We start from the raw sequence: 11,730 nt of genomic DNA, 5'->3' as shown, positions 1-11,730 counted from the left end.
GTGGTCTCTGCATGTGTGGGGGGTGGGACAAGGGAGCTATCTGAGACATGTTGAGCAGGACTAGGGGCTCCGCAGTAAAATTAAACAATAAGAGCTGCCCTAAACAACTGTATACAAGGCATATTATATTGTTTATACTGTATGTTTGTTTTACTCCATGTGTAACTCTGTGTCGTTGTATGTGTCGAACTGCTTTGCTTTATCTTGGCCAGGTCGCAATTGTAAATGAGAACTTGTTCTCAACTTGCCTACCTGGTTAAATAAAGGTGAAATAAAAAAATATTGACATTAGAAAGAGGCATAAAGCAATCACAGGTGTTGATTGGGAGAGCTAAGACAACAACGGGGAAACGGCTAAGACAACAGCAATGGGTAAATGTCGATGAATGGGCAGAGAGGGTCAGTTGGCTACACAGAGGGCCTGAGTTCGAGGCTGGGGCCGACAGATAAACAAAATGAAGTACCGTGTTAATGAACAGTCCAGCAGGCATCAGCTGTGTAGCCAGGTGATCATAGGGTCAAAAGCAGCAATAGATGAAATAGGGAGCCGTTGGGCTCCGTGTCGACAAAGGGTCCAGGGTAATTGTCAAGAGAGGTATTGTAGTTGGTTTACTTTGTTTGCTAGCAGGGAGATGGGCCTAGCTTGAGGCTAATTGGTGCATGCTTCTGGACAAGGGTGTTAGCCACAATAGCCACTCGGGAAGCAGCTAGCTAGCTGCGAAGATCCGGTGTAATGGTCCAGAGCGTGACCTGTTTGCCCAACCTTGGTGCAGAGGGCCTCACCCACAGCCGGACACAGACTCAGTGGTGCAGGGAGCGGGAGACCGCACACTCAACTACCTGTACTGGTGGCCACTATGTCAACATCAGACCCTAAACCTTAAGGGGAGGGTTTTCCGAATACATGGAGAATCTCAATTCAAATCCCTTTTTACTCCAGGGAAACTGTCTGGGAAACTGCCCCCCCCCCTTCCCCCCTTAGCCTGGACCATAGAGCTGCTCAATATCCACCTAGACATGCAGCGCTTCCAACAGGACTGCAAGCAACTTCAGTAAGGACCCACAGGTCTGTGATTAACATTACTGTTGGACCTTGTTTATACATTCTGGTGGATTTGTGTGTGTGTTTGTAGGGCGTACAGTACATTGCAAAAATATTCATCCCTTTTTTTAAATATGTTGTTGCATTACAACCTGTAATTTAAATAGATTTTTAGTTGGATTTCATGTAATGGACAAATACAAAAATAGTCCAAATTGGTGAAGTAAAATTTAAAAAAATGTATTGTTTGAAAAAATGTGATAATATAAAAAACGCAAAAGTGCTGCGTGCATATGTGTTCACCCCCTTTGCTATGAAGCCCCTAAATAAGATCTGGTGCAACCAATTACTTTCAGAAGTCACATAATTTGTTAGATTGCACACAGGTGGACTTTTAGTGTCACATGATCTCAGTATATCTACACCTGTTCTGAAAGGCCCCAGAGTCTGCAACACCACTTAACAAGGGGCAACACCATGCTTAAGAAGACCACCAAAAATTCTGAAATTTCCATCCCCAAGCAAGCGGCACCATGAAGACCAAGGAGCGCTCCAAACAGGTCAGGGACAAAGTTGTGGAGAAGTACAGATCAGGGTTGGGTTATAAAAAAAATATCAGAAACTTATCAGAACATCCCACGGAGCACCATTAAATCCATTATTAAAAAATGAAAAGAATATGGCACCACAACAAACCTGCCAAGAGAGGGCCGCCCACCAAAACTCACAGACAAGGCAAGGAGGCCATTAATCAGAGAGGCAACAAAGAGACCAAATATAACCCTGAAGGAGCTGCATTCTCCACAGCGGAGATTGGAGTATCTGTTCATAGGACCACTTTAAACCGTACACTCCACAGAGCTGAGCTTTACAAAGAGTGGCCTGAAAAGGCTGTTGCTTAAAGAAAAAAAAATAAGAAACACTTTGTGTTTGCCAAAAGGCATGTGGAATACTCCCCAAACATATGGAAGAAGGTACTCTGGTCAAATGAGACTAAAATTAAGCTTTTTGGCCATCAAAGAAAATGCTATGTCTGGTGCAAACCCAACACCTCACATCACCCCGAGAACACCATCACCACAGTGAAGCATGGTGGTGGCAGCATCATGCTGTAGGGATGTTTTTAATCGGAAGGGACTGGGAAACTAATCAGAATTGAAGGAATGATTGATAGTGCTAAATACAGGGAAATTCCTGAGGGAAACCTATTTCAGTCTTCCAGAGATTTGAGACTGGGACAGAGGTTCACCTTCCAGCAGGACAATGACCCTAAGCATACTGCTGAAGCAAGACTCAAGTGGTTTAAGGGGAAACATTTAAATGTCTTGGAATGGCCTCGTCAAAGCCCAGACCTCAATCCAATTGAGAATCTGTGGTATGACTGAACGATTGCTGTACACTAGCGGAACCCATCCAACTTGAAGGAGCTGGAGCAGTTTTGCCTTGAAAAATCCCAGTGGCTAGATGTGCCAAGCTTATAGAGTCACCCAAGAGACTTGCAGCTGTAATTGCTGCAAAAGGTGGCTCTACAAAGTATTGACTTTGGGGAGTGAATAGTCATGCACACTCAAGTTCTTTTCTTTTCTTCACAATAAAAAATATGTTGCATCTTCAAAGTGGTTGTGTTGTGTAAATCAAATGTTAAAAACCACCCCCAAAAATCTGTTTTAATTTCAGGTTGTAAGGCAACAAAATAGGAAAAATGCCAGGGGGGTGAAAACTTTCGCAAGCCACTGTAGCTAAGACTTGAAGAGGTGTTGAGAAGCTAGCTGCAGACGAGTGGAAGTGAGCGAGGGACTGCGGAGAGGAACACAATCAGCCAAGGGCTGGATGAGGTAAGACTTGAAGGGAAGATGCTGCGGTCATTGGTATATGTAAGGGCCACAATGTCTTCAAGGCAGAGTAATTAAGGATGTATAAACAAACAATGGTGATTATGAAAAGGAGAGAAAAAAAAGTATACCGGCTATTCACCAGTCCATAAAGAACCAGAACCAATCATTGAAGTAATACTTTTTTCATTGTTTTCCTATCCACTTATAAATGAATAACTAAACTGATGGCTTTGATTTAGCATGCATTCCTCTGGAGGTGTCATTTTCATGTGAGCCATAAATCTTCAGCTATGAAAACGGAGCAGTCAGAATTTACAGCAAGTCAAGTATATAATAACCATGCCATATTGTGCAACGATTTTTCCCATTTTGGGGTCATTCCAGATTAATTTCCAGCTCTTTGTATTGTTATTGACAGATGGAGTATATTGGCAGACTGTCAGCTGAGCTGGCAGAGCAGAAGCCTGTAAATATCTTGCATGCTGCCAGGATCCACAGGATATAGAGTGTTCTCCACAGCAGCACAGCCACAGGACAGGGACTGGGACTGGGACAGGCGGTTCTCAGCAGGCCTCCAGAGCATGGGGCTACTGATCATTACTCTGTCCACCACACTAGATGACAGACCGGACCATGGTCGCCCCAGTGGTGTAAGAGAATGACATGTTGCCATTCTCCACTGGTTGTTTTTTATAGTATAAAAACATCATTATTCAAAATAGAGGGAGATGTATGGAAATTGTTCAATTGAAGCTTTTGAATGAAAAACCCTGATCTTGGTGATAATCGGTTGGACTGAAAAAGAATGGCATATGGCAAGGCAGCTGTTTGATTTATGTTTGACTTGACTATACTGTAATGGCTTTTTTTTATGCATAATGTTTTGGTGTTAGTACATTTTAATAAAATATTGGCTACATGCCTAATTGTGTTGGTATTTCCTGCATTAAACTTTGCAGTGCTGGTCTGTTTTTCACAAAACTGTTACCAAAATAAATATAACACTCGATTTTTATTATTACATAATCATGCATTCAATGTGTTCACCGCGATAAGCCAAACAAACTGGAGGTGTGAGATACTGGTCAACTGTTCTACAGATCTCAAACGCGTAAAAGTGCTTGGATGCGGTCGTCCGCGTGACGTTACATGGAAATATTTTCCAGATGCGAGCAGAGCAGTGGCGCAGAATCCCCTATTTTTTGGCTATTTCGGAAGTTCTACGCTTGCACAATAGTTTGATTTCTTTAGGTCGCCTGTAGTAATAAGAAATCATGTTGAATTATGAAGACGTATTTCAGGACGAATTGGAAGGGGTCCGCCAACCTCGCTGCGTAAAGTAAACTGCGTTTGGTTTGTTCAGCTCTTCAGTCCTTTTCAGAGACCAAAATGAGGGCAATGCATGCCATTCTAATAATGTTAATCTGCCTTCACTATAGTTGGGGTAAGTGTTCATCTAATCTAGTATAGTTTTGGGTGGAGGTACTCAAAATTCCAATTGTTAATCGTTTGGTTAGCCTTGCTGGATAATATTGCCTTTTTCAAATATATTCTTGCTTTTGTGGTTTCACCTAATTTCAGGGATTGTTCTGAAAATGTTGTGGTCCTATACATTTTAATTAATCTTATACAGTATTGTAACAATGTATTCTCCCTCTACAGCAGTTGTTTATTTATTTCCCATTGGAAAGGAAATAGTGAGTTATGCATGCAGGTTAATATTGATGCTATTTCTTAGGTCCTAATATTACTATCCTTAACCCCAGTTTTATTTCCCTTTTGTTGTAGGTAAGAAGATGCGCTGGTGCACGGTGTCTGAGCAGGAGCAGAAGAAGTGTGCTGAGCTGGCCAAGGCCCTGGTGGCAGTGTTGCCTCCTGCTGCTGTGGCAGCATTCGCAAGGCTCTCCTGTGTCCTTGCCTACAGCACCACCGACTGCATCAACAAGATCAGGGTCAGAAAATACCTGCTCTCTCCAGATACCAGAAAGACTCACTATTTGCCCTAACCACTCATGTTGTTAATGCTGATACTGATTTCAGACAGGGCAGGTTTACCATACAGATGCTCCTTCATAGCCAACTGTATCTGATGCTTTTCCTCCAGGCTAACCGTGCTGACATGGTAACATTGGATGCAGGGGAAGTCTACACTGCAGTGAAGCAGTTTGGCCTCACTGCCATTGCCAAGGAGATCTACAGTGACGGTTGGTTAACGACACTTAAGATTTGGATCCTTTTAGTCCAGAACAAGGCGCAATCTGTGTACGGGAAACATTTAAGCAATAAGGTACGAGGAGGTGTGGAATATGGCCACTATACCACGGCTAAGGGCAGTTCTTATGCACGATGCAACGCGGAGTACCTGGATATACAGCCCTTAGCTGTGGTATATTGTCCATACACCACAAACTCTCGAGGTGCCGTATTGCTATTATAAACTGGTTACCAACGTAATTAGAACAGTAAAAATAAATGTTTTGTCATACCTGTGATATACGGTTTGATATAGCACAGCTTTCAGCCAATCAGCATTCAGGGTTCGAACCACCCAGTTTCTAGTTTTGTTTATGACATTTTGTGTGCCTGTGTCCAGTTTATTGTATGTCTGTCACCTGTTTGCCCAGGAGGCTGTATTCTGTCGGTGGCGGTGGTGAGAAACCGCACCCTGGACGTGCGCTCCCTGCGGGGCCAGAGAAGCTGTCATACTGGGGCCCGCTGGACGGCAGGCTGGAGTCTACCCTTGGGCTTCCTGCTGTCCCGCAACTACCTGACCTGGGCAGAGGAGCAGCCACTCAGTCAGGGTAAGAACATAGACCGACATATCCATCCAAATTGTTGAATCATAATTTTATTAAGTGTAATCCCGGTTACCCAAAAGTTTGTCATTTTCTGTTTTACTTCTGGGGGGATGCCGTTAACAATTGCTCATTTCGGAAGAAAAGGAAGTGAGCCTTGACAAGTTTCATCTGTCCATGAGAATCTGTCCACGAGAGCTTGTTACATTTTAAACTGCGTTTCCAAAACTCAGTCCTGGGGACCCCAAGGGGCACACGTTTTCTTTTGATGACTAGTTCATTATTTAAATCAGCTGTGTAGTGCAAAAACCAAAACGTGCACCCCTTGGGGTCCCCAGGACAGAGTTTAGGAAATGCTGGTGTTTCTGGTGGCATTAGAACCCGGGACTCCCGCTCGCTAATCCAATTTCTTAGAGGACATGCTCAAGGTCAGAGGCTGACAATACGGCTTCCAAGTCTCAGGCAGGCCTAACTTATCACGAGAGCGTGATTCCAAATCACCTCCGCTACAAAGGAATGGTCTCTATCCCCACTCTTCTCTTTGGCAGCGGTCAGTGCCTTCTTCAATGCCAGTTGTGTTCCTGGGGCGGCTGCCATAGCACCCGTCCTGTGTACCCTGTGTCAGGGTCAGAAGTCCTACATCGCCCAGCGCAACTTCCACTGTGAGACGGCACATGGCGAACCTTTCTACAACAGCCAGGGGGCGCTCAGGTCAGATGGGAGGGTCATATCAGGACAGACACAATGATAATGATGTGGTCATTTAAAAATGATTCTCGTTGTCTATCAGGTGTCTCAAGACTGGGGCAGGGGATGTTGCTTTTGTGGACCATACAGCCCTGGAGGGTATTGAAGGTACACACAAAATATAGATATTCTGGAACAATACACAACTACCATTCAAGTACTTCAGAGTTCTTTCTCAAGACTAGTCAAATAGCTGTTGAAACATCCCCCTCCGCTCGATCTCTATCCCTGTTTTTTTTCTCTTCCAGAGAGTGAGAGGGAGGATTACCAACTGCTGTGTACTGATGGTACCCGTGCGCCACTAAGCCACTATGGGAGCTGCAACCTGGGAAGGGGACCAGGACAGGGCATGGTCACTCGACTCAGTGTTCGTAAGATCGCACGCAAGTTCCTGGCGGCAGCACAGGTAGTAACCCATTCTGTCTTCAACCACTTCTAGAAGCAGCAGATGTGGGACTTGTCGGGACAGCTCAGGGCTTCCTGCCCTCTACTCAGGATGACCACTTGTGAAACAGGGTTGGGTTTGCAAGGGAAAGCGTGTCCACTGTATTTGACATCAGTGTATATCAGATTTGTATCCATCCACCTGTATGTGTCATCTATAGTATGTCCCTTGTTTGTATTTTTGTTGCTGAGAGAATGTCCGATGGATTTCCTAATCAGATGGCGTTTGGCCGGCGGGGTCGAGAGAGGCAACGTTTCCAGCTCTTTAACTCTGCTCCGTTCGGCGCCGCTGATCTGCTCTTCAAGGATGTCACAGAGAAGCTGTCCATTCTAGAGGATAACAAGGACATCAGTCAGGTGCTGGGGCTGGACTATGTGGCTCTCCTCAAAGGCCTTGGACATGAAGGTGCCTACCTACTCACATGGGCAGTGGGGGTGTATGTAGGCTGCTCATTGGGAAAACGAATTTGCTGCTACATTATGCATCATAACTAAATCTTTTTTCTTCTGTTGTGTATCTATAGGAAGCTCATTGGAGGACAGTGTTGTGCGTTGGTGCTGCATTAGCCATGCAGAACAGAAGAAATGTGAGCAGTGGGCTCTCAGCATTAAGTCAGACCCATTGGTGTGTGTTAGAGCCATCTCCATGAGCGACTGTGTCGAGAAGATTAAGGTAAGCAGACTAAGATAAAACTACAGGGTGTGGAAAATCATAACCCTATCCATAACCTACTGTCATTCTATGCAGCCCTACATCTTGATCTCCACTTACTGTGTTGTCACAGAGAGATGAGGTGGATGCGGTCTCGCTGGACGCCACACACGCATTCATCGCTGGGAAATGTGGCCTTGTCCCCGTGGTAACAGAGTATTATGGTATGCCTGATAATAATGTAATGGTTACAGAACGAGTTATTTATCATGGACGCTCACTGCAGTCAGTGTCTGTCGTCGACTCTTTCTCTCTCCGCTTCTCTCAGGGAAGACGTGCGTACCGGCTGAGGGAGGAGCTGAAAAAGCTGGCCATTTAGAGACGGATGGTGAGCTGAACAGAAGGGAAGTCCATTCATCTGTAAATGTACATGATTTTATTCTAAGCCGCTCCTTGTGTCCCCACAGTGTTGCCGTCCGTCGTTGGTGTGGCGGTCGTGAAGCGCTCCACCAGGGGTGTGTTCTTTGGGAACTTTGGGGGCAGGCGCTCCTGCCACGGCCACATGTACAGCCCTGCAGGCTGGCTTCTGCCCTTTAGACACACCCTCAGCCTGGAACACAACAACACCTCTCCCTGCGAACCAAACCAAGGTACCATTCCTGCCTGACAGTTGCATCTCCCTTTCCTGTGTGTGTGTGTGTTTTTATATTTATATGTATGTACCAGTCAAAAGTTTGGACACACCTACTCATTCAAGGGTTTTTCTTTATTTTGACTATTTTCTACATTGTATAATAATAGTGAAAACATCAAAACTATGAAATAACACATAAGGAATCATGTAGTAACCAAAAAAGTGTTGTAAAATATATTTTGATTTGTTTATTTGAGATTCTTCCAAGTAGCCACCCATTGCATTGATGATAGCTTTGCACACTCTTGGCATTATCTCAACCAGCTTCATGAGGCAGTCACCTGGAATGCATTTCAATTAACAGGTGTGCCTTGTTAAAAGTGAATTTGTGGAATTTATTTCCTTCATGCATTTGAGCTAATCATTTGTGTTGTTACAAGGTAGGGGTAGTATACAAAAGATGGCCCTATTTGGTAAAAGACTAAGTCCATATTATGGCAAGAACTGCTCAAATAAGCAAAGAGAAACGACAGTCCATCATTCCTCTAAGACACGAAGGTCAGTCAATACGATCAATTTCAAGAGCTTTGAATGTTACTTCAAGTGCAGTCGCAAAGAATCATCAAGAGCTATGATGAAACTGGCTCTCATGAGGACCGCCACAGGAAAGGAAGACCCGGAGTTATCTCTAAATGCAGAGGATAAGTTCATTAGAATAACTGCACTTCAGATTGCAGCCCAAATAGATGTTTCACAGAGTTCAAGTAACAGACACTCTCAACTGTTCAGAGGAGAATATGTGAATCAGGCCTTCATAGTCAAATTGATGCAAAGAAACCATTAGGACACAAATAAGAAGAATCTCCTTGCTTGGGCCAAGAAATACGACCGGTGGAAATCTGTCCTTTGGCCTGATGAGTCCAAATTTGGGATTTTTGGTTCCAATGCAGAGTAGTTGAACGGATCTCTGCATGTGTATTTCCACCATAAAGCATGGAGGAGGAGGTGTTAAGTTTTGGGGGTGCTTTGCTGATGACACTGTCTGTGATTGATTTCATTTAGAATTCAAGGCACACAAAACCAGCATGGCTACCACAGCATTCTGCAGCAATACACCATCCCATCTGGTTTGGGCGTAGTGGGACAGTCATTTGTTTTTCAACAGGACAATGACCCAACACACCTACAGGCTGTGTTAGGGCTATTTTACCAAGAAGGAGAGGGATGGAGTGCTGCATCAGATGACCTGGCCTCCACAATCCCCCGACCTCAACCAAATTGAGTCAGACTGCAGAGTGAAGGAAAAGCGGCCAGCAAGTGCTCAGCATATGTGGCAAATCCATCAAGACTGTTGGTGAAGCTGGTTGAGAGAATGCCAAGAGTGTTTAAAGCTGTCATCAAGGCAAAGGGTGGCTATTTGAATAATCTCAAATATAAAATATATTTTGATTTGTTTCACTTTGTTTACTAAATTTGCTACATGATTCCATATGTGTTATTTCATAGTTTTGATGGCTTCACTATTATTCTACAATGTAGAAAATAGTACCAATAAAGAAAAACCCTTGAATAAGTTGATGTCCTAAAACGTTTGACCAGTAGTGTATATAAGGTCCCACAGTTGACAGTGCATGTCAGCAAAAACCAAGCCATGAGGTCAAAGGAATTGTCTGTAGAGCCCCGAAACAGGATTGGGTCAATGCACCGGTCTGGAGAAGGGTACCAAATCTGGACCTGACTCCAAAGTGGGTGGGCCTATGTCCTCCTAGGCCCACCCATGGCTGCTTCCCTGCTCAATCATGTGAAATCCATAGTGTAGGGCCTAATGAATTTATTTCAATTGACTGATTTCCTTTATATCAACTGTAAATCGTTGAAATTGTTGTGTTTATATTGTGTGTGTGTGTGTGTACTAGTATGCAGATAACTAGCTCGGGTATACTGCAATTCACAATTTTATCCTCGTGTAGACTACAACATGAAATGACCCAAATTCTTACAGCAAAATAGGCTGATATTTGGTGAGGATGTGTATTCTGTCATCTCTCCTAGTGTACAACGAGGTGTTCTGGAAGGGCTGTCTCCCTGGTTCTCAAGGAAACCTCTGTAAAGTGTGTATGGGGGGCACTGGGGAGGCTGCCACCAAACGCTGTGCAGACAACCACAACGAGCGTTACTACGGCAACATGGGGGCTTTGAGGTGAGTGGTGGCTCTCTTGTTGCATGTTCGTATTCATTGTTCATGGATAAAAAAATGCAGTCATTCGATCTTACATCAAGTTGTCACAGTGCTTTACAGAAACCTGGCAATGTGAAAGATTTGTTGTGATTGTTATGACGTTGCCCCATGGTTATTTGTGCAGGTGCCTGGTAGGAGATACCAGTGGGAAGAGCTATGGAGATGTGGCCTTTGTTGAGCAGCACAATCTAGAGAGCAACATCCTCAGTGAGAACCTCATACAACTCTTATACATAGTTAGGCTACATATGGCCACCACACTCACACACCATGAAGTAATAATGGTATATGTTCAGGCAAACAGTTCCAGGTTATAATAATGTTCTTGTTTTTCCTCATTTGGTTTGTGATACTTTTGATATTACATTTAGTTTGTTTGTGTTGTGCTCCAGGTCTGAGCCCCAGTGGGTGGGCGGATGGGTGGCTGTCCTGGGACTTTGAGCTTTTGTGTGGGGATGGCCGGCGGGAACCTTTATCTGAATGGGAGAACTGTAACCTAGGAGCCATCCCACCCAACATCATCATGACAAGACCTGTGCTCACTTCTCGCGTCTACGACTTCCTCATGAAGTCACGGGTAAGACTGCGGAGTCAGACAAACAGGAGTCTAAACCAACCTAATTATTCTTGCGACACTGTATTCATTTCATACTATTTTTTTTCTTCTTCTAACAAGCCATTCCAAATGTTCCCATCCCTTGAAGGAGACTCTGGCATCCAACCCAGACACAGAATTCCGTCTGTTTCAGTCCCAGCAGTATGGAGAGAGTGATCTGCTGTTTAAAGACGCCACTCAGTGCCTCATCCACACCAGTCACCTGGACTACCGCACCATACTTGGAGATGAGTTCTACAGACTTGCAGAGACTGTCTTCAACTGCACACACTCAGGTGGATATTGATGCTTTATCATGTGCATGTTTATACTGAAACTGTGTACTGTTGAAATGTTATTGACTATAAAGTAGCCAATGTATGTATTAATTTTCTCTCTGACAGACATCTTGGAATTTTGCAATCAGGACGTGTGCAGCATATTTTGAGCAACAGAGAGAAGAGAAATCACATGTTTCACTTTGACCTATTGTGGAGGACCTAACCAAAATGCCAAAATGTTTGCCAAAATGTAATATTGTTTCTTGCTTCTTGTAATTCCTCAGTCCACACCCACCTGAATGTTAAAAATATATATAGAATTGTCAGATACATTTCAATGAAAGCTTCTGTTTCTTTTCAGCAATGTGTCATTTTTCAAACTTTTGGTAATGTGTGCAGAGGTTCCAAAAGTAGGGGCTGTAGCAAAATATTAAAACAAATATTTTTTTTATTTTATTTTTTTAAA

At 43.8% G+C, this 11,730-nt stretch overlaps 1 protein-coding gene across 1 annotated transcript; it reads left to right on the top strand.

The window, feature by feature from the left end:
• The first annotated feature begins 3,957 nt into the window (after window positions 1-3,957).
• On the top strand, window positions 3,958-11,624 carry sxph (saxiphilin). The gene is made up of 17 exons (XM_035778228.2): window positions 3,958-4,321; window positions 4,666-4,829; window positions 4,982-5,081; window positions 5,502-5,678; window positions 6,221-6,383; window positions 6,463-6,527; window positions 6,668-6,825; window positions 7,083-7,269; window positions 7,388-7,536; window positions 7,649-7,739; window positions 7,844-7,903; window positions 7,983-8,165; window positions 10,202-10,349; window positions 10,513-10,595; window positions 10,781-10,965; window positions 11,093-11,279; window positions 11,388-11,624. Exons 1-17 carry the CDS (start codon window positions 4,267-4,269, stop codon window positions 11,429-11,431), a joined length of 2,199 nt encoding a protein of 732 aa, XP_035634121.1. The 5' UTR covers window positions 3,958-4,266; the 3' UTR covers window positions 11,432-11,624.
• Window positions 11,625-11,730: the final 106 nt, after the last annotated feature.

Source organism: Oncorhynchus keta, chromosome 10, assembly GCF_023373465.1.
Source record: "Oncorhynchus keta strain PuntledgeMale-10-30-2019 chromosome 10, Oket_V2, whole genome shotgun sequence".
In the NCBI taxonomy this organism is placed as follows: domain Eukaryota; kingdom Metazoa; phylum Chordata; class Actinopteri; order Salmoniformes; family Salmonidae; genus Oncorhynchus; species Oncorhynchus keta.
This window is presented reverse-complemented; position numbering and strand designations above follow the sequence as displayed.

Bases quoted from the DNA above. Each gene is read 5' to 3' on its own strand.
- sxph (XM_035778228.2), top strand. From the start codon at position 4,267: ATGAGGGCAATGCATGCCATTCTAATAATGTTAATCTGCCTTCACTAT. The intron at 7,270-7,387 runs GTGCCTACCTAC...GTGTATCTATAG, and splicing joins CAAAGGCCTTGGACATGAAG to GAAGCTCATTGGAGGACAGT. The intron at 11,280-11,387 runs GTGGATATTGAT...TCTCTCTGACAG, and splicing joins CTTCAACTGCACACACTCAG to ACATCTTGGAATTTTGCAAT.